The sequence below is a fragment of the Eriocheir sinensis genome, chromosome 16 (assembly GCF_024679095.1).
Source record: "Eriocheir sinensis breed Jianghai 21 chromosome 16, ASM2467909v1, whole genome shotgun sequence".
In the NCBI taxonomy this organism is placed as follows: domain Eukaryota; kingdom Metazoa; phylum Arthropoda; class Malacostraca; order Decapoda; family Varunidae; genus Eriocheir; species Eriocheir sinensis.
In genome coordinates this window covers 8,853,093-8,875,613 of record NC_066524.1, presented here as the reverse complement: position 1 = coordinate 8,875,613, position 22,521 = coordinate 8,853,093, and the positions used below count along the sequence as shown (strand labels likewise).

Sequence of the window (22,521 nt, the reverse complement as noted above, 5' to 3'; positions counted from 1 at the left end):
AAGGGAAGGGAAGGAAACAGTCCCGCCTCCGAGACCGGCCATTGGAAGTAAACAACGCACGTGGAGGAGCCGAGCCATGGTGCGGAGGTGTCCTTTTCTCTTGTTTTGCGGGCGTGGGGGTGTGAGGGCAGGCGTAAGGGTGTAAGGGCGGGCGCGGGGGCGTGCCTGGCACGGGCGGGGCCAGGCTGGTGCCCCCTGCACGGTATTGGTGAAGGACAAGGGAGGACAGCACTGTGTCGCACCTGTGTCTCCAGGGTCGGTGTTACCTGTGGACGGGACCTGGGCCGATGTCACCGTCACTTCCTATTGTCCTGGTCGTCACCAGTGAGTGGCGATCGCCGTCACCAGCAAGAAATCCGATTTCACAGTCGTTTTTCGCCGCGCTGTTTGTCTCGGTCAGTACCAGAGATTGGAGCCTCTGGGAACGCAGCTCTGCTAGGCGCGGGGGCTCCCCGTGGAGCTTACCAGCCATTTACTAGCAAATAACACAAATTCTTGCTCTCACGTGGTTAAATTATTGCTTTAAATAAACATACAAATTATTAAACAATACAGCAATATGTTGCACGGCTTCAGTGGTAATATGGGAAAAGAATAGAAGAATTTAAAGGCCATGAACTCACTTCACATGCTGACTAATGGATGGGGACACGCCCCATCCATAAACTGTGCGATGTCTCCAACCAAAACTGCAGCTGATGGTTTTCATGAAGATAGTCAGATGATTGGCTAATATGATATCACAAGATGACATGGACAACTACTAATTTCCAATACCCAGTCAATAACAACAATCCAAATAAAACACCCAAAGAACAACCAAACCACGTGGCAAATTAATCAAACTTGTATAAGATCTGCCCAAGATGCTTGCCCAGCTGGTGCTTGAAGGAATTCACCGAGATGACAGAAACAACAGAAACCGGCAAGCTGTTCCAAATGTTAATCACTCTCAATGAGAAGAAGCAGACTCTCATGACAGTGTTACAACGGGGGACATAAAGCTTATAGGAGTGACCTCTAGTGTCCCTATTGCGATTTCTCATCAGCATATGCTCAAGATTGGGACAAAGACCTTTTAAAATTTTAAACACCATAATAAGATCAGCTCTGATCAGTCTGCCTTTGATCGAGTAGAGACTCAGTTGCGCGAGATGATCCCTATAAGGTACGTCACAGAACCCAATGATTTTCCTGGTTCACCTTCTCTGAACAGCTTCTAGTAGTCTTACATCACCCAAATATCCACTAAACCACACCACAGAACTGTAGTCAAGGATTGGCCTAATGTGTGAAATAAAAACCTCTCTCATAAAATCTGGAGCTCTACAAATAGTTCCCTTAAAAATACTATAGCTTATGCCACTAACTTTGCCTGCAATCTCTCTCACATGAAGATGGAACTTGAGAGAAGAATCAATCCTGACCCCAAGATCTTTGTGGTTGTCAATATCTAAAATTGGTTGCTCACCAATAAAGTTGATTGATGGTTTATTGTTGCAAGAGTACTCAATAAAGGAGAAGGGAGGACTTACTTAGTACTTAGGGCCGGGTCACATGAGCAGTATTTTCAGCAATACGCGTCCAGCAATAATCCACCCAGGTCGATTTGTTGCCACTTTGTGGTCACACGGAGCCACACAAAATCTGGAAAGCCGATCGAGAAACTTCTGCCCCACCCTTCTCTTTTGAAGCCTAGTGGGGCTGGCACACCTCCTGCTTTCATGTTCTACCGCCTATGAATATTTTTGGTAGCACTGGGAAAATCCATTAAAATTTTTTTTCCTCCATTCAGGTTGGCCAGCTCAAGGTATTCCGCCCGAAGTTCTGCCGTTGCCGCCTCTTGGTTTTGTGGTACAGAGAATCTCTGTGGTCCCACAAAAAATGTCTGTCGCCTCACTTAACTCCAGCAAAGTAGCCTCAGAAGCCCGACATAATGATATCTTGCTGGCCATCCTCCTAGTAAGGGTGCTGCTGGTATACTGGAGGGCGGATTGAGGCAGCGCAGCTGCTGGGAGTGCTGGTGTTTTACTTGTTTTCATGAAGTACATGAGAGTAAACTACCTGTTCAGTCTTTGAATCATTTCTTGCCACTATTTAATATTGTATCTAAGCATTTTATCTTAAAACTAGGCTCATATTAACCATGAATGATGAAAAATATTCATTTGGTGGATGTTTCGCACTTGGGTGAAGCCAAAAATCTGGCAATACAACTCGTGCAGGACCGTCCACACGAAAATGTGGCAATGTTGCCCATTCGTGGCGTTGGAGTCATTGCTGGTCTGTATATTGCCCAAAATACTTCCCGTTTGACCGCACCTTTAGTTTACTTAGTTGAGTCTAGAGGTCTTGTGCCTCACAGTTGTGGTGGTCCAACGCTGTTTTGGAGGTTGCTGAAAGTCTCTTCAGCCACAGTTGGTCCGGTACAGAATTTGAGGCTGCTCTGCAGACTGCTGTGTGCCTGGCACTGGTAGTTTATCAGGCACTGCCCTAAGGAACCTGTCCAGTGCAGCTTTGAACCTTTAACTGAGCAGCCCGTAATTTCCCGCACCTCTTTTGGTAGTGCGTTGAAGATTCTTGGGCCGTCGTGGGCTAGGCTGGCTGCCAGCTGTATTCTAATATTCCACAGCGCTCTTATCGGCAGGGAGTATCTTGAACACATGCATCCAGTTCTTCCAGAGATGTGGGGTGTCAGCATTCCTGGTGTGGGGTCAGGGACAGTACCCTCCAGGATTTTCCATATGTAAATGGCCCTGTATCTGTCCCTCCTCCTTTGCTGGGAGAGCAAGCCTAGCTTGTGAAGCCGGTGCCAGTAGTTCAGCTCCTTCATGCCACTAATCTGCCTGGTGTATGATCTTTATACTGCTTCCATTAGCTGAATGTCTCCTTTCTTGTGAGGAGACCACATCTGGCTGCATTAGTCCAGTAGGGGCTGCACCAGGGACTTCCAGTGTGAGCATGACTAGCAGTTCTCAGGAGCTGAATGTTCTGAGTACCCAGCCTGCCATGCTTCACCGTGGTTGTGATGTGATGGGTGAAGGTGGTGTCACTGCTGAGATGCATTCCAAGGCATTTGACGTGTGACTGTGGGACAATTTCGTGTCCTCCCTCTGTGTACAACTTGGTTGCATCTTTGATATTCTTGTTCTTGTCAACATTATTCACCTGTTATGCCTTCTTGGTCAAACTCATATTTTTCTACCGGTAGATAGCCTATGTATGCATAGGGTATACATACTGTGAAATCAACCTTATTATGTGAAGTCTGCTAAATAAGTGTGAAGAATTAATGAGAAAAATAAATGTAATGAATAAAGGTGAAAAGTCTGTCTTGCTGACATCTGCTAAATGATAGAACTTCAATACTTGTCACCATTATTTCACCTGTTATGACTAGGAAATATTAGGCTATTAACAGATTTGAGCAGTGTATTCCAGCGTGACAATCCACATTTTTTTCATTATATTTATTCTTTACAATTATTTTTCATGTTTACTTTTCGTACATTTGTTTCTTCACATTTATCCTACACAATCCTCCGCTCAGCTGATGCAATGTATACATGCCCTGCCGTACTGACAACTCAATACTACCAAATCACGTGCCTTCGTTTTTTCATGATCGTCACCAGGTTGGGGGTCGCCTATACCATGAAAACAATGACTCCTTATGACTGTGAATTTGAATTGAAGTGATGGTAATGCCTGTTACCAGGTTGGTATGGCCTTTGGTTAGGGAGCGGGCCTGATGATTTACTTACTTTACTTTACTTATTTGTCTTACTTGTCGAAAGTTTGGAATCACCGCGGCTGACATAAAAGTCCATCGCCTCCACATTTTTCTTCTGTCTTCCTATACTGTAGTTGGTCAGTGATGTAGTTCGACACTGCAACCCCTGGGCGTGGGCTGTGTGGAGTAGGAGACTTGTCCGGTCTTCAGAAGTTTGTCGGGCTTCCGTTTGAATGCATCTATAGTACATTTTGTTGTGTCTTTTTGTCTAGGCAAACGGTTGAAAAGCCTGATACCAAAGTTATTGAAATGTTCGGCCTCAACAGTTTCTAACCACTGTCATTGAAGTGAGAGCTTTCCTGCCAAACCTGGGGTGTGTCTGGCTTTTGATGGCTTCTTCATGTGGGGATGGAGAAGGTATCGTACCATTCCTTCTGAATAAGCAGAAGAATGGATATGAAGCGATACAGGTCAAAAGAAGAAACCATGGATCAATGGAGTAACTAATACCTTCTAGCACATCATATTTGGGCAGCTAAGGGGGAGGAGGGTCAGGTCTGGTTAGGCTAGGTTAGATATAGTAAGGCTAGGTTATATTATTAGGTTGGATTTAGTTTTGTTAGACTTGTTAAGTTTAATTGTTTATGATAAAGACGTGTGATGTGCTGCATTGTTGTTGACATTGGTGGCGCAGAAGGGTACGTTCATCTCCACATTCCCCGCCACATGATTTCTGGCATCATGTGACTGTCTCGTCTCTCAAGAGTGTTCGCTAGGGCAGCACAAACCTCCTGAACCTCCTTGCACTCCTGTTCATTTGGGATTGTTTAAGCACACCTCAGCAGTCTGTTTCAGAGACACTATTCATTTTGGTATTATTCCAGAACTACACCTGTCTCACTGTGAAAGACACCTTGGTGCTTTACAAAATACGTTCATATGTAACACTCTGCTTTATTGCTCTGGACTCACTTTGGCGAGATATTAATTACTGAAAATATGGCATGTTGGAGATATCTCATGTGATTTATTTCTGTTTTTTGCATTTTGGCAGCAGGGCATAGGTCCGGTCAGGCTGGGTTATATTTATTTAGGTTAGTTCAGATCAAGTTAGGTTAAATTTAGTTTGGTTGGAGCCTGTTGCTGCTAAATCAGCAGCCGAAATCTCATAATAGGTGATTTCCAATGGAAAGAAAAATAAGTAGCATGACAAGGTCTCAGAAGAAATTGTCAAACACCCATAGTGCAGCAGGTCCTTTAATATATTAATACTCATGTCTTTCTTCAACAGGCAAGAATCAGTTATACCTAATCAGTGTTACACCTCTACCTCCACAGGGGAAGAAGGGCAAGAGGTTCCTGGACAAGCGTCGCGATGTGCTCCACACCTTCAAGGTTGTGTCGCGCAGCCAACGTGACCCCCTGGTGGCCGACCCCTCCGCCCCCCAGGCTGTGCTGCAACCCACAGAGGGTGATGTAAGGGCCCAACACATCCTAGCCATTACAAGAGAGATGCCTGATTTTTCAAACATATTAGTCTTCATCAACAAGATTATGATTGATTTGTCTTTTTTACCTGCTGTTTAAGGTGTGGCCAGTTTTTTTCTTTTTTTTTATATCATTTTTTTTTTTTAATGACTGAGTTTGTAATATTTCAACACTGAAAATCTAACACTTTTAACAAACTCCGTCCCAAAAATATAAGTAAGAGACCAAACTAGCCACGTAACTTTATAAATACTAATACAACATTTAAAAAATCTGCCGCAAGTTTCTATCATTTTATCTATCTACCTCCTTTCCCCTACAGGCCTCCGAAAAATCAGAGCAGGAGAAATACGGCATCTTCTTCGACGATGACTACAACTACCTCCAGCACCTGAGGGGGGTGAGGGAGGCTGTCAACTGGGACGACGAAGACCTGGAAGTGTACACCATCCGCTGCGAAGACCCCCAGGTGACCACTTGTAGCCTTGTATCCCTGGGTGGCCACTTGTTGCCTTGTATCCCTGGGTGGCCACTTGTAGCCTTGCAGACATTGGTGGAATTGATGCACACACAAGTACTCCTTATAATAATAGGCATAATTATGAAAGGAACAGGGAGAATATAGATCAGTACATGGGAAGGTAGGAAAGGAAGGACAGACTGCAAGGAATGGACTGATTTTGTTTCCTGGTATAAAAGAAAAAGATTTATAACAAGTTCTCATAACACTAGGAATTATTATTATAGGAACAGGGAGACTATAGATTAGTACAGAGGAAGATAGGAAGGAAGGAAGGACAAACTGCAAAGAATTGACTTTTTTTTTTAAGGCAGACAGGAAAAAAGCTTTGTGTCAAATTTTCATAACAGGAGGAAGAATTATCAAAGGAACAGGACGAAAAAGTTAGTATGTAGGAAGACAGGAGAGAAGGATAGAATACAAAGAATCTACTATTTTTTGTTTCCAGCCAGGTAGTGAAGAGCTTTGTGGCAGTTCTCATGGCAGTAGAAAGGATTATAATTATCAGAGGAAGAGGAAGAATTTATATTAATTAGTATGTAGGGAGGAAGGAAGGGCAGAACACTAAGAATGGATTGTTTTTGTTCCCAGGCGGGCAAGAAAGAGCTGCGCGGCAAGAAGCTTCTCCTCCCGTCCTCCGCCTTTGAGTCCTTCGTCGAGGAACCCATCGGACTACTGAACAAGGCCGCTCCCGTCACAGGTACACACACATATACACACACACACACACATACACACACACGCACACTTAGATGGGGACATGATGAAGAAAATAATAACAACATTGATTAGACTGAGGTTAGGATTTGCAGCAGTTATCTGGTCACCACACAAGAAAAGGATATAAAGAAACTCAAAAGGATTCAGAGGATTGCAACTAATGGTACCAGAACTATCAGATCTGCCATACGAGACTAGATAGGAGGAACTGGCTTACCAACACTGTAAGGAAGAAGAGAAAGAGGAGATCTGATAGCGATGTACAGGAATGCATGTGGAATGGACGTATTGGATAGAAATTATTTAATTGAGATGGAAGGGAGGAGGCAACTAAGAGGACACAGCAAGAAATTAAGAAAGATGACTTGTTTGAAAGACATGCAAAAAGTACAGTTTTCCATAGAGGAGTGTGGATACATGGAATGGACTAAACCGAGACACTTTTGAAGTGGGCAGTGTCCATAAAATGAAGGAAAAGTTAGACAAATATTGATAGGCAGACAGGACTGGCCGAGCCTGAGCTCGGGCCCTGTATACTACGAATAGGTAAATAAAGATAGGTAAATACACACTCACACACCTAACCTCACCCAACGCAGGTCCAAGGCCAGAGTTGGACCCCGACGTCGTTGCCGGACTAGATGACGATGACATTTTCAACGACAACGCCGCGCTAGGGCCTGACGATGACGATGCTCTGCCCGACAACTTTGTGATGATGCTGAACGCCAATGAACCTCCTGATGGTGATGATGGGGAGTGGGAGGACTATGAAGAGGAGGAGGAGGATGAAGAGGGGGAGGGTGAAGATGATGGGGAGATGCCAGCGCTGGAGGGGGATGAGGACGGTTTGCAGACGTCCAGGATTCATGTTTATGATCTGCCCACGTCGTCCTTGGCGAAACTCAGGTTTGCTTTTGTTGTTGTTGTTATCTGTTATTATTTTGTTAGTTTTCTGCTTTCTTATTACTCTTCTTCTTCTTTTGCTATCATTATTATTCACTATTTCAATATTACTATTATTATTATTATTATTATTGTAGTGCGGCGACTATGCCTGATGAACGAGCCTCCCATAATCCACTTAGCCAGTGGGGTACCTCTTTGGCTGACTCGGTAAGGAGTGGCTCTCTCGTCACGCTGGTCGCGGGTTCAATCCCAGGCAGCCGGCGAATACCCTCTCCTGGTCTTGATTAATTTCTCGTGTGTTTCGATACACGCAGAGGACGTGTTGGGAAATAGAGGAAATAGAAAAATAAGTTCCCGGGACATGACATTATTATTATTATTATTATTATTATTATTATTATTATTATTATTATTATTATTATTATTATTTTTATTATTTTTATTATTATTATTTTTATTACTATTTTTGTATTTTTCTCTTGTTGCTGCTGCTTTTTCTTCTCCCTCGTCTTTTCTTTGACTTCTTCTTGTTCTTGTTCTCGCTGTTTCTCCTCTGTTTCTTCTTTTTCTTGTTCTTTTTCTTCTGCTCCTTACTTCTATTTTGTCTTTCCTCATCTTCCTCCTCTCCCTCCCCTCATCATTACCCTCACAGTGCCTACCGGGAGAAGGCGCAGGACGAGGGGTACGACGCAGACGAGGAGGAGCGGGACTTCAGCAGCGACTTCAATGACAGCGACGACGAGGGGAGGGACGTGTTGGCCAGCCTGGGCGGCCCCTTTGACTCCTCCTTCCACCACTCTCCCTCCCGCGGGTTTGAGGAGGAGGACACCAAGTCACACTTCACCAACTACTCCCTCACCTCTTCCGTCCTGCCCAGAAAAGACCTCCTCACCACCCTCGATGATTGCTTCGAAGAAAAGGTTTGTCGGTTCTTTCCTGTAAATCTAACGCCAGAACTGAACCTTGGGATGAGATGAGGTCCTGACACATGCTAAACACACTACAGTAGACCTTTGATTTAACGCCTGACAGATACCAAAGAAATTAAAGCAAAACAGAGGTGCTATTTCTATGAGGCATCGGTTTAGGAGTGGTAGGACTTTTTCTTGTGTGTGTGTGTGTGTGTGTGTGTGTGTGGAGTCAAGACAAGGGCACATTGCAGGAGGTGAAATAGGAGGAGAAGGAAGAGGAGAAGAGAGAAAAGACAGAAGGAAAGATGAGTGTGTAAGGAGGAGGAGGAGGTGAAATAGGAGGAAAAGGAAGAGAAGAGAGAAAAGACAGAAGGAGAGGTGAGTGTGTAAGGAGGAGGAGGAGGAGGAGGTGAAATAGGAGGAAAAGGAAGAGAAGAGAGAAAAGACAGAAGGAGAGGTGAGTGTGTAAGGAGGAGGAGGAGGAGGAGGAGGTGAAATAGGAGGAAAAGGAAGATAGAAAAGACAGAAAGGGAGGAGAAGGAAATAGAAGGAGGTAAAAGTGGAGAAGGAGGAGGAAGAGGTGGAAAGTGTGTGGAAGGAAAAAGGAGGAAAAAAAGAAATGAAGGATAGTGTTGGAAAGGAAAAAAGAGGGAGAAGGAGATGAAAGAGGATAGTGTAGGTCTTCCGTAACCCAAAGGTCCATATTTTAACAGCATCGGGCTCCCATTACGGCTATTTTCCAAGGCCACAGGGAAGATTAACCGGGCTTTCATGGGTGTTTTTCTACATTCAAGATGCAGAGAGTGTGTAAATCTATCAACAGGATCACGAAACAGTCCATGAATATCCCGGCAACTTCTACGAGAGGGTTTTGAAACAGGGGAACTGAGGCGGCAATATGATTAACCCGGTAGCAGCAGGGATCATGTTTCTTAACCCTTTCATTGCTAAACGCTCGCAGCGAGCGTTAGGCGTATTTGCAGGTGGTGCTAAATGCTCGCTGTGAGCTCCACCCGCACTCAAATCTCCTGCATATGAGTGTTCCAGCACTAATTCTCACAACACAGTATTGCCAATTGAGTGGATTCTTCACTAAATTTGGTGGAAAATCATATCAGCCCAGCGCGGCAAATCTACGGACGAGTAACTGGTGGATGTTCTTGCCCAGTATAGCGGCATTTTTGCATAGCTTCACCTATCACCTGACTGATTCTTTGACCAAATAGTTGTAAATATTGCAGTTGGCAATACTCCCTTGCCAGAATCTGAGGGAGAGATGTCCGCAGTTCCCTCAATATGGCTGATCATCCCACACGCACCCACGTACGTGTTAACATTCAACACTCCCTGAACGTGCATGTATGTTCGCAAGAGAGGCATACATAAACGACTCCTATAGATCTGGACCTCCTTATTCCAATGGTGTTTTTGGTTTTTAGCTGTGATGAATAGTTTTTGAATTACAGAGGTTAAAAGAGACCCTCCATTGGGCTGCCTGACTGTGCCTGAGGGGATAGTCGCGTCCCGTCCCGCGCGCAAGGAAAGGGTTAATGGTCCCTCTAAGCGAGAAAAATGAGAAAAAATCACCCCTCACACAAACCATTTCATAATATATATTAAAGTATTTCTGATCAGATTATGTATCATCTATTTTGGGGGGGTTTATATCATGGCACAAATTTGGCCCGTTGCTGCTACACGATAAAGCCACAAATTTGGCCCGTCGCTGCTACCGGGTTAATACTCCAATTTAACACCCGCCCTGCGTATAACTCTCCCTCCACTCCTCTCTCTTGCCCACAGTTTGTCCGGGAGTACGGGGAGGAGCAGGTCGGGGCGCTGGACGGCGAGGACATCGAGGGGTTCGTGGGCGAGGAGTCTCCACTGTTCCGCCAGGCCTTGCTGCACTCCAAGAAGAAGCTGCAGGACGATACGCTTGAAGACCAGGACCGCATCATCAAGTGGATCAAAGACATGCAGGACCGACGAGGCAGCCAGGAGGACGAGGAGAAGGAGGAGGTGAGTGTGTGAAGAGGAGGAGTAGGAAGAGTAAAGGTGGAAAAGAAGGAGTGTGGGGAAGGAATTAGGAGGGGGAGGAAAAGGAAGAAAAAAAAGGAAAAGGAGCAGGAGAAGGTGGAGATGGAGGAGGAGGGAAAGGAGACTAGGGAAAGTAAAAGGAGCAGGAGAAGGTGGAGATGGAGGAGGAGGGAAAGTAAAAGGAGCAGGAGAAGGTGGAGATGGAGGAGGAGGGAAAGTAAAAGGAGCAGGAGAAGGTGGAGATGGAGGAGGAGGGAAAGTAAAAGGAGCAGGAGAAGGTGGAGATGGAGGAGGAGGGAAAGGAGACTAGGGAAAGTAAAAGGAGCAGGAGAAGGTGGAGATGGAGGAGGAGGAAAGGAAGGAAAGTGAGGGGAAGGAAAAGGAAGAAGGGGATGTGAAGGTCAAAGAAAGAGGAGAGTGTGGGGAAGGAAAAAGGAGGAGAGAGTTGGGAAGGTTAAAGGAGCAGAATTTGGAGATGAAGAAGATGGAGAGCGGAAGGATAGTGTAGGAAAGGAAAAAGGAGGAGGAAAATGAGGTGTGGGGGGGAAAGAAAAAAGAAAAAGAGGAGCGTGCCCACACTTCCTCCTCAGTTACCTGTGGAGCTCAAGCTGTAAGTGTTCTCAGGCTGCAGTACCTAGTTGCTACTTTACCAGTTTATGGGCCTACTTGTGACCAGGCCAATGATATTATTAATACTTAGTTAAGTAATGAGTTGACATTGTAAATATCCAACTGTGGGTAGAGCAACAATTTGTTTACAAGTTCATGTGCTTCCTACCAAACTTACCGCTGGATCTAACAGATGCCAGTTGGCTATCAAAATGATGTCCCCCAAAACAGCCCCCTCACCATATTCCTGCAGCAGCTCCCATAGGTGATCGTTTACTGGAGGCAGCAATCATAGTTGAACGAAACATTCACAGAAGGTTAGAATATGCAGCAGAGGTGACACTGGCCACTCATATTTTGTTTACATTGTCCTCTGCCAACTCAACTCCTGGCTCAAAGACTTGGTGGGGTGTTTGGCTAACGCGGCATCTTGGCAAAACTTGGTTGCTCCAGTTTGTGTAATGTTGCACAATGTAGTGTGACTAAATGGTCAACCAAATGCAGGGCTGGGGCAGGCGAGCTGATGAGGACAGAGCCGGATTTTATCGAGAGAGGGGAAGAGGCATGGGAACGAGTCTCTATCCTCCGTGGGACATTTTTTTTTTTTTTTTTTTTTTTTACAACAAAGGAGGCAGCTCAAGGGCCCACAAAAAAAGAAAACAATAATAAAAAAAAAGCCCGCTACTCGCTGCTCCTAAAGTAAAGCAAAAGAGGTGGCCGAAAGCAAGATCAAATACGGGAGGAGAGGTGTCCTGATACCCTCCTCTTGAAAGAGTTCAAGTCGTAGGCAGGAGGAAATACAGATGAAGGAAGATTGTTCCAGAGTTTACCAGCGTGAGGGAAGAAAGAGTGAAGATGCTGGTTAACTCTTGCATAAGGGGTTTGGACAGTATAGGGATGAGCATGAGTAGAAAGTCGAGTGCAGCGGGCATGGAGGGGGGAGGCATGCAGTTAGCAAGTTCAGAAGAGCAGTCAGCGTGGAAATATCGATAGAAGATAGAAAGAGAGGCAACATTGCGGCGGACTTTAAGAGGTAGACGACTATCAGTATGAGGAGGAGAGCTGATGAGACGAAGAGCCTTAGCCTCCACTCTGTCAAGAAGAGCTGTGAGGGAGCCCCCACACATGAGATGCATACTCCATACGAGGGCAGACAAGGCCCCTGTATATGGACAGCAACTGTGCAGGGGAGAAGAACTGGCGGAGACGGTACAGAACGCCCAGCCTCGAGGAAGCTGATTTAGTAAGAGATGAGATATGAAGTTTCCAGTTGAGATTTTGAGTTAAGGATAGACCGAGGATGTTTAGTGTTGAGGAAGGTGATAGCTGGGTGTTGTCAAAGAATAGGGGATAGTTGTTTGGAAGATTGTGTCGAGTGGATAGGTGGAGAAACTGTGTTTTTGAGGCGTTGAAGGACACCAGGTTCTTCTTGCCCCAGTCGGAAATAATAGTAAGGTCTGAGGCTAAGCGTTCTGCAGCCTCCAGCCTTGAGTCGTTAAGTTCCTGAAGGGTGGGTCTTCTATTAAAAGAAGTTGAGTAATGCAGAGTGGAATCATCGGCGTAGGAATGGATAGGACAGTTCGTTTTGGAAAGAAGATCATCAATGAACAACAGAAAAAGAGTGGGAGATAGGACAGAACCCTGTGGGACACCACTGTTAATAGATTTAGGGGAAGAACAGTGACCGTCTACCACGGCAGAAATAGAAGGGTCAGAAAGGAAACTGGAGATAAAGGTACAGAGAGAAGGATAGAAACTGTAGGAGGGTAGTTTAGAAAGCAAAGATTTGTGCCAGACCCTATCAAAAGCTTTTGATATGTCCAGCGCAATAGCAAAAGTTTCACCGAAACGGCTAAGAGAAGATGACCAAGAGTCAGTTAAGAGCTAGGAGATCACCAGTAGAACGCCTTATGGAACCCATACTGGTGATCAGATAGAAGGTCAGAAGTGGAAAGGTGCTTTTGAATCTTCCGTTAAGGATTGATTCAAAAGCTTTAGATAGATAAGAAAGTAAAGCTATAGGACGGTAGTTTGAGGATTGGAGCGGTCACCTTCTTAGGTACAGGCTGTATGAAGGCATACTTCCAGCAAGAAGGAAAGGTAGATGTTGACAGGCAGAGGCGAAAGAGTTTGACCAGGCAGGGTGACAGCACGGAGGCACAGTTTTAAGGACAATAGGAGGCACTCCATCAGGTCCATAAGCCTTCTGAGGATTGAGGCCAGAGAGGGCATAGAAAACATCATTTTGAAGAATCTTTATAACAGGCATAAAGGAGTCAGAGGGGGATGAGTAGGAGGAATATGCCCAGAATCGTCCAGAGTGGAGTTTTAGAAAAGTTTGAGAGAAGCGTTCAGCCTTAGAGATAGATGAGACGGCAGTGTTGCCGTCAGGACTGAGGAGTGGAGGGAAAGATGAAGAAGTGAAGTTGAGGAGATGTTTTGGCTAGATGCCAAAAGTCACGGGAAGAGTTAGAGAAAGCAAGGTTTTGACATTTTCTATTAATGAAAGAATTTTTGTTAGTCGGAGAATAGATTTGCACGATTTCAGGCAGAAATGTAAAGTTCATAATTAGCATTAGTTTGAAGGCTCTGGTACCTTTTGTGAGCTACCTCTCTATCAGTGACAGCACGAGAACAAGCGTGATTAAACCAAGGCTTTTTAGCGTGAGGAGTAGAGAAAGAACGAGGAATGTATGCCTCCATTCCAGAGACAATCACCTCTGTGATGCGCTGAGCACACACAGAGGGGTCTCTATCCTGGAAGCAATAATCATTCCACGGAATGGAAAAGTACATCCTCAGGTCGTCCCACCGAGCTGAAGCAAAATGCCAGAAGCATCGCCTCTTCAGTGGGTCCAGAGGGTGTACAGGAGCGATAGGACAGGATGCAGAAATAAGATTGTGATCGGAGGAGCCCAACGGAGAGAACAGTTTGACAGAATAAGCAGGGATCGGGAATACGAGTAGGGTGCTGGACCAACTGCTCTAGGTCGTTGAGGATAGCAAAGTTGTAGGCTTGTTCACCAGGATGGTCAGTGAAAGAGGATGAAAGCCAAAGCTGGTGGTGAACATTGAAATCTCCTAGGATGGAGATTTCAGCGAAGGGAGAGTGGGTCAAGATGTGCTCCACTTTAGAATTCAAATAGTCAAAGAATTTTACATAGTTGGTAGAGTTAGGTGAGAGATAAACAGCACATATGTATTTAGTAATAGAATGACAATGAAGTCTTAGCCAGATGGTGGAAAATTCAGAAGAGTCAAGGTCGTGGGCACGAGAGCAAGTGATGTCGTTGCGCATGTAGGCGCAACATCCAGCTTTGGATTGAAATTGAGGATAGAGATAGTAGGAGGGAACAGAGTAGAGATTGCTGTCAGTAGCCTCAGAAACCTGTGTTTCGGTAAGGAAGAGAAGGTGAGGTTTAGAGGAGGAGAGATGATGTTCCACAGAATGAAAATTAGAGCGAAGACTGCGAATGTTGCAGAAATTGAGAAGAAAGAGGTTCGAGGAGTTATCAAGACACCTCTCGGGTCGGCAGCCAGAAGGGGAGTCCTCTCTGGGGGAATTTGTGGTCCCCCCCCCAGGCGGGGACTCCGAGGCTTTGTGTGTGTGCGCCATTTTGAAATTTTAATTTTGGGAAAAGGTGTATATGTTGTGAGAATGTAGTGTGGTGTGGATAAAGAGAGTATCTGTCTTTAGAGAGCATGCTGAACTACTCTCCGGTGTTGGTGAGACAATAGGGAAACAGTTAGCGAGGACATGGGAAGGGTCTTTGGAGGGCTTCAGCTCCCTTCTCACCTCCCATATATACCTCACCGGGAGTGGCTTGCGCCCGTTCGGTAGGTGTCTTCCTACCTACTCCAAATAATATTTTAATTATTAACCTGTCCGTTGCTATTGGCACGGATTTCGCCTTCGCTGGTAGCCTGGTAACATACATTCCCAGGTCGTTCTCTGCCTCTGTGGTGGATAGTGGAGTGTTTCCCATGTGGTATTGGTATGCTGGATAATCCCTCCCAAGGTGCATGACTACATTTTTTTCTGAATTGTAGCAGCCACTTTTTGCTCCACTCCTGTTGCTTGGTGATGTCTTCTAAGAAGTCCGCATCCAAGGGGTTAATATAAATTTCGACTTGCAACCAATTCTACTTACGACCGGCCAGTTGGTCCTGAATCCCATCGTAACTTGAGGACTATACCTGTCTAACCTCACACTAACCTAACCTAACCTAACTCCACTATACAGGTTGAGCTGTGGGACGGTGCAGACCATCCTAAAGAACGATGGGACTGTGAGAGCATCTTGACCCTCAACTCCACGCTCTACAACCACCCGCGCACCATCACCGATCCGCCCAGGCGCAAGAAAATAGCTGTCGACCCACGCACTGGTGTACCCCTAAACAACCCTGAGGAGTATGGGCTCAGCGGATTGACACGGAGGAATTTAGCGCATCACGATAAAGCGAATGATGGCAGTGGTGAGGGTGAGTGGTGGTGGGGGTGGTGGGGGTGATTGGTAGTGTGTGTGTGTGTGTGTGTGTGTGTGTGTGTGTGTGTGTGTGTGTGTGTGTGTGTGTGTGTGTGTGTGTATTTACCTACCTAGTTGAAATTTTACAGGGCCTGGGCTTACGCTCGTGTGGTCCCGTCTCCGTATCTATCATTATCCAACTTTTCCTTGAAGCTCTGCACACTCTTCGCCGATACTATTTCTTCACTTAATCTGTTCCAAACCTCTATATTTCTTTGTGGGAAGCTATATTTCTTTATGTCTCTTGAGCATCTTCCCTTCCTCAACTTTTTACTATGTCCTCTAGTATTCCTGCTGGAAGGTTCTTCTCTTAGTAGCAATTTCTCGTTATCTACTTCTTCCATTTTACTTAATAGCCTATATATTTGTATTAGTTCTCCTCTTTCTCTTTGTTCTAGTGTTGGCAAGTCCATTTCCTTTAGTCTCTCTTCATATGTCAGTCCCTCCAGTTCTGGAACCATTTTTGTTGCCATCCTCTGTATTCTTTCTAGTTTTTTTATGTGTTTCTTCATATGTGGAGACCGCACTGTTTCTGCGTATTCTAGTTTAGGTCTGATCATAGTAGTAATGAATTTTTTCATCATTTCTTTGTCCATGTAGTGGAATGCTATACCTATATTTCTCACCATGTTATATGTATCACTGAAGATCCGATTTATATGACTTTCTGGTTGCATATAATCTTGCATTATTACTCCCAGGTCTCTCTTCCTATACTTTCTTTAATATTTCACCATCTCCCATTTTATATGTTGATTTTGGTCTTTCTACACTTTTACCCATTTCCATAACATGACATTTCTTCACGTTGAATTTCATCTCCCATTTCTGACTCCATTTCCAAATCTTGTTTAGGTCTTCTTGCAGCTCCTTGCAGTCTTCACTGTTTCTTATATGTCTTTGCAGTTTAGCATCATCCACGAACAGGCTCATGTGGCTGTTTATTCCCTCTGGCATATCATTAATATAGACTAGGAAGAGTACTGGTGCCAAAACCGACCCCTGGGGCACTCCACTTTCCACCGCTCTCCATTCCGATCTAGTGTCCTTAACCACGGTTCTCATCTCTCTTCCTCTAAGTAGCTTTCCATCCAGCACTTCATTTTCCCTCTCAATCCTCCTTTATTTTCTAGTTTCCACAGCAGTCTTGAATGTGTAACTTTGTCAAATGCCTTCATTAAGTCTAGGTAAATGCAATCCACCCATCCGTCTCTTTCCTGTAATTTGTCCGTCACTCTTGAGTAAAAGCTCAGCAAGTTTGTCACACATGAGCAGCCTTTCCTAAACCCATATTGATTGTTTGCGATTAGATTATGTTCTAGAAATCTCATCCATTGTTCTTTTATTAATTTCTCACATATTTTGCATACTACACTGGTCAGAGACACCGGTCTGTAATTTAGGGATTCTTCCTTTTTTCCACTTTTGTATATAGGTACCACTTCTGCCCTCCTCCACTCCCTAGGCACTGTGACCGTTTTTATTGAGCACCTAATGATGTCATATATCGGGCCGACTAACTCATTTCTGCATTCTATAAGTATAAAACCTGAAACTCCATCCGGTTCCACGGCCTTCCCTTCTTCCAATTCCCCCAATAGTTTTTTTTATCTCCTCTTTATCTATTTTGACCTCTTCCATATATGCATCTAAGTTGTTTTCTTGTGGTTCATTAAATACTGATTCTTTGGTAAACACTTGCTGGAATTTTTTGTTAAATAATTCCGCCATGCCTTCGGGATCCTCAATCTCTACATTCTCTTCAGTCAGTCTTTCAATTGTTTCTCTTGATTTAATTTTTCCATTTATAAATCTATAAAATAGTTTAGGTTGTTCTTTACACTTTTCCACAATATCCTTTTCGTATCGTTTCTCTTCTTCCTTTCTCACTTTCACGTACTCATTTCTCGCTGCCTTAAAGTCTTCTTTGTTTCTTTGATTTTTGTTTCTTTTCCATCTTGACCACGCTTTGTCTTTCTTTTCTTTTGCCTTTGCACATCTTGCATTAAACCAGTCCTTTTTAGTCCTCTCCCTCGGTCTGTATTTTGGTACGAACTTCATAACACCTGTGTTGTACGCCTTCATGAAAATATCATACTTTCCTTGAACTTCACTTGTACTCATTAACTCTTTCCAATCCATTTCACCAAAAAACTTCTTGAGGTTTTCCACCTCTGCTTTCCTATAGTTTAATCTATCGCTTCTATAAGTCTCGTCTTGTTCCCTTCCTCCCTCCTCCATTTCCATCTCAATGAGCACGTGATCACTTTTTCCCAGGGGGCAATCATACCTCCATTCATCCTTCACGTGAATTTCTCTTGTCAACACCAAATCCAGTCTTGCCGGTTCGTCGTCTCTTCTATATCTAGTGCTTTCCTTCACCCTTTGCATCATCAATTTTCCATCATTAAATTTAAGAACCTATTCCCCCATGCCACATCACCACCATTGCTCTCAAACCTCTCCCAGCCAACCTCTTTGCAATTGAAATCTCCAACTAGTATTACTCCTTTGTTTGCCTTAAGTAATCTCAAACTCTGTATGGTGTCATCAGTCATGTTTTCGTAATCTTCTTTACTCCATGATGTAATTTTTGGTGGTACATACGTTACTGCAATCGTCATCCTTTCTCTGTTCTTGTTTTCCAAGCTTACACTCACTATTTCTGCTTTTCCTTCTCCATATTCTATTGATTTTACTAATAACTCTTTCTTTATCATTATCACCACTCCTCCTCTGCCTTTGCCCATTCTATCCTTCCTCCATACATTGTATCTTCCATCTAACTCAATTTGGATGTTTTCTTTTAGTTTAGTTTCAGTTAGGCAAACTATCATGGGATCCCTCTCTTTTAGATAATCTTGCAGCTCTAATTTACTAGAGATCAACCCATCTACATTTGTGTACATTATTCTTATTCCCCTCTCTGTATCTTTCTTACCTAGTTTTCGCTCCCCTTTCTCTTCTCCCTTATGAACCATTTTTTGATTTGATCCCCCGAAATTCTCCAAAAAAATGTTTCTTTTTCTTCCTCAGATCTTGCGTTATTTTTTACTTTTGTTTCTGCCAGTAGTTCATTCCATTTCTTCCTTCCTTCTTCATTTCTATTTTTCTTTATATATATATCCTTACATCCTTCTGTTTCTTTTAGTTTAGTTGTTCTATATAATATGTCTTCAGCTGCCTTTTGTGATTTTAGTTTTAACTTAACTGGTCTTGTTTTCCCTTCAATAAATGGACCCATTCAATAAATCTCGTCTACTTCCTCCTCGATACTCTGCCTTTCTGCATCATTTAGGTTCTTGAGCAGGTCTTTGACTGATTTCAGTTCCTCTTTATCCCTTTTTGGTTTATATGTTATATTCTTTTCTTTCATCCCAAAAATAACAACACTTCTTTTTTTGTCCGCTGCTTCTCTCACTAATTCTTCATTTTTCTTTAAGGCCTTGACTACCTCTGACTGTGTGTGTGTGTGTGTGTGTGTGTGTGTATATGGTGATGACAGGTTTTTGTAATAACAGCCAAAGCAATAATAAAAACAATGACAATAATAATGATTCCCCCATCTCCTCCTCCTCCTCCTCCTCCTTCTTCCCCTCTATATTTTTCTTTTTCCTCCTCCTCTTCTACCTCTTCATCCTTTTTATTCCTATTCTTCATTTTCTGTCTCATTCTTTCCTCCTCTTTTTACACCTCCTCCTCCTCCTCCTCCTCCTCCTCCTCCTCCTCCTCCTTCTTCCCCTTTATATTTTCCTTTTTTCCTCCTCCTCTTCTACCTCTTCATCCTTTTTATTCCTATTCTTCATTTTCTGTCTGATTCTTTCCTCCTCCTCCTCCTCCTTCTTCCTCCTCCTCCTCCTCCTTCTTCCTCTTTATATTTTTCTTTTTTCCTCCTCTTCTACCTCTTCATCCTTTTTATTCCTATTCTTCATTTTCTGTCTGATTCTTTCCTCCTCCTCTTTCTACACCACCACCACCACCACCACCTCCTCCTCCTCATCCTCATCTTCCTCTTCCGCCCCCCCCCCGCCCCCCCCCCAGGAGAGGCCCAGCCCGACACCCAGACCCTCATCACCAGCATGTCCGCCATCTCCATTCGGCCGCCGGGAGAGACGAGTGCCGAGCGACGCTGCCGGAAGAAAGCTCTCAAGGAACTGCGAAGGGTGAGTGCCAGGCTGGGAGGAGGAGGAGGAAGAGTAGGAGAGGAGAAGGGAAGAAGAGAGGAGGAGAGGAGGAGGAGACAAGTGAAGGGAAGGAGGAGGAGGAAGAGGAGAAGAAGGGAAGAATGAGACAGGAAAAGAAGACTAAGAATGAGAAGGAGGAGGAGGAAGAGAGAGAGGAAAAAGGAGGAGGAGGAGGAGGAGGTGTAGAAAGAGAAGAAGGAGGAAAGAATGAGACAGGAAAAGAAGACAAAGGAGGAGGAGGAGGAGGAAGAGAGGGAGGAAAAAGGAGGAGGAGGAGAAGGTAATGGTAGATGAGGACATGGAGAAAAATAAAAAAGAGGAAGAAGAAGGAAAATGGAGGAGAGTAAAAAGGTGGAAGAGGAGAGAGGAGGAAGGAAGAAGAAGAAGAAGAAGACAAACCTACTTAATTTATTCATATATTCATTAAAACATTCATTCATACAGTCATCCTCCTCCTCCTCCTCCTATCCTTCTCTTCCTCACTCCTCCTCCTCCTTCTATTCTCCTTCTTTTATCTATCTCATTCCTCTCAGTTTCTCTCCCTCTCTTTTCTCTCCCTCATTTCTCCTCTCTTCCTTCTCCTTCTATTCTCCTCTACTTCATTCATACAGTCATTCAGTAGTGTATTAAATCCTAAAATGAGATAAACCATGAAAGAAACAAAAGAATTTAATGCGGAATAAACAGTAGAATTAACAAGTAACAAGGAGTATAAATCATGCATTCCCTCACTCAACTTTTGGTCTACTTCAAAACCATCAAACGCAACCGCCTCCTTCATCCTCCTCCTTAACCAACACAACCATCTTTTTCGTCCTTCTGCTTAACCGACACAACCGCCTCCTTCATCCTCCTCCTTAACCAACACAACCATCTTTTTCGTCCTTCTGCTTAACCAACACAACCGCCTCCTTCATCCTCCTCCTTAACCAACACAACCATCTTTTTCGTCCTTCTGCTTAACCGACACAACCGCCTCCTTCATCCTCCTCCTTAACCAACACAACCGTTTTTTTCGTCCTTCTGCTTAACCAATACAACTGTCTCCTTCATTCTTCTACTTAACAAACACAACCATCTCTACATCCTCCTCCTTAACCAACACGTCTTTTTTATCCTTCTGCTTAACCAACACAACTGTCTCCTTCATCCTTCTCCTAAACAAACCCAAATATCTCCTTCATCTTTCTCCTTTCATCTATTTCCTTACTAACCAAAACAACCGTCTCTAAATCCTCCTCCTTAACCATCACAACCATCTATGCATCCTTCTCATAAGCAAACCCAACTATCTCCCTCGTTTTTCTCCCTTCATCTGTTTCCTTGCTAACCAACACTGTGCCTCCTTTGCCCCTCCCGCTGCAGGAGAGACGCATTGAGAAGAAGCTGAACCGAGCGGCATTCAAGGACGAGAAGAAGAGGCAGGAGAAGATCTTAATGAACAACAGGTACAACAACAAGATCTCCCTGGTGTGAGGCCTCGCTTGCACCCCAGAGCTGTCGACGCCACGAACGAGAGTATTAAATTAGAGTTTACTACAGACAGACATACGGTACTCCTCACTGTGTTTATTATATGCCGCACACACATAGACATACGTACACACACACACACACACGCACACATATACGCACACGGACGTCGCTATAGAAGAGTATTTATAATAACGTCTTTCTGTGATCATGTGTTACTGGAGCTAATAGAACTATACGTACATACACACATACATGGATACATACACACATACAGTTAGATAGATATAGAGCCATGCATACCTACTATACGTTGATACATACATACACATATTGATACATACATACATACACACATACACACTTAAATATTCAAAACTTTACTACTATATTGCTACATTTTCCTCTCCTTTTTCCTTCTCCACTTCCTCCTACTCCTCCTTTCTTTTCATTTTCCTCCTCCTCCTCCTCCTTGTCTATACACACACACACACACACACACACACACACACACACACACACACACAAACAAACAAACAAACCGTCAATTCTACATTTATACACTTGTTGCTATAATATGTCTGGAGAGAGAGAGAGGGAGAGGGAGAGAGAGAGAGAGTTTTAATTTATTTCTTTTATAGTGTAATCAGTACTTTGCCATCTCTCTCTCTCTCTCACACACACACACACACACACACACACACACACACACACACACACACACACACACACACACACACACACACACACACACACACACACAGGTAAAAATATATATCTATATTCTCCCCAAATATTTATCTGTTATATCAATGCCGAATATTAAATGCAACAAATGTGATAAGTTGTTTCAATGTTCAACTTTTTAGTCTTGTGTTTGCAGGGCAGCCCATAGTTTGCTGCACAGAATTGGCAAGTAATGAAGTGGTGTGGAAATGACTGGAGGGAATAATGTAGAACAGGAGTGCGCAGTGGCAGTATCGTAACCAATGAGGTTTATCCGAGGTGCATTGTTGCCGATGCGTAGAGCTCCCTTGTTTTGGGGTATTGGGAAGAGAGCGATACGGCTACCCTCTGACTGGGAGGGCAGCCTACCCCATCCTCACCTTCACGTGATGCGCACCGTTAGTATACCCTGCGGGGTAGAACCAACGGGGAGGGGGCAGTGACCATCAGCTGTCTAGTTTTTAATCCTTTTAGCTCGGACAAGGAGCAAGTCTCCATAATACTACATTGGACTCTAATACTTTTATCGAGTTTTAGAGGCAGGAGCAATGGCCAGGGGGTGGCAGGAGAGTAGGGAATGCTTGAGACTGGTGTCTATAAATGTGAATGGGGTAGGTGATGAGGAAAAGAGGAGAGTGATGATTGAAAATTTTGTAAATGGTAGAGTGGATGTGTTGGGAGT

At 44.1% G+C, this 22,521-nt stretch overlaps 1 protein-coding gene across 1 annotated transcript; it reads left to right on the top strand.

Annotated features, from left to right (window-relative positions):
- On the top strand, positions 1–21,655 carry LOC126999237 (protein LTV1 homolog). Its single transcript, XM_050861623.1, has 10 exons — positions 1–79; positions 5,072–5,209; positions 5,544–5,690; positions 6,333–6,441; positions 7,061–7,370; positions 8,023–8,290; positions 10,085–10,300; positions 15,172–15,412; positions 19,498–19,619; positions 21,006–21,655. The coding sequence occupies exons 1-10, from the start codon at positions 77–79 to the stop codon at positions 21,114–21,116; spliced, it is 1,665 nt and encodes a 554-aa protein (XP_050717580.1). The 5' UTR covers positions 1–76; the 3' UTR covers positions 21,117–21,655.
- The last annotated feature ends 866 nt before the right edge of the window (positions 21,656–22,521 follow it).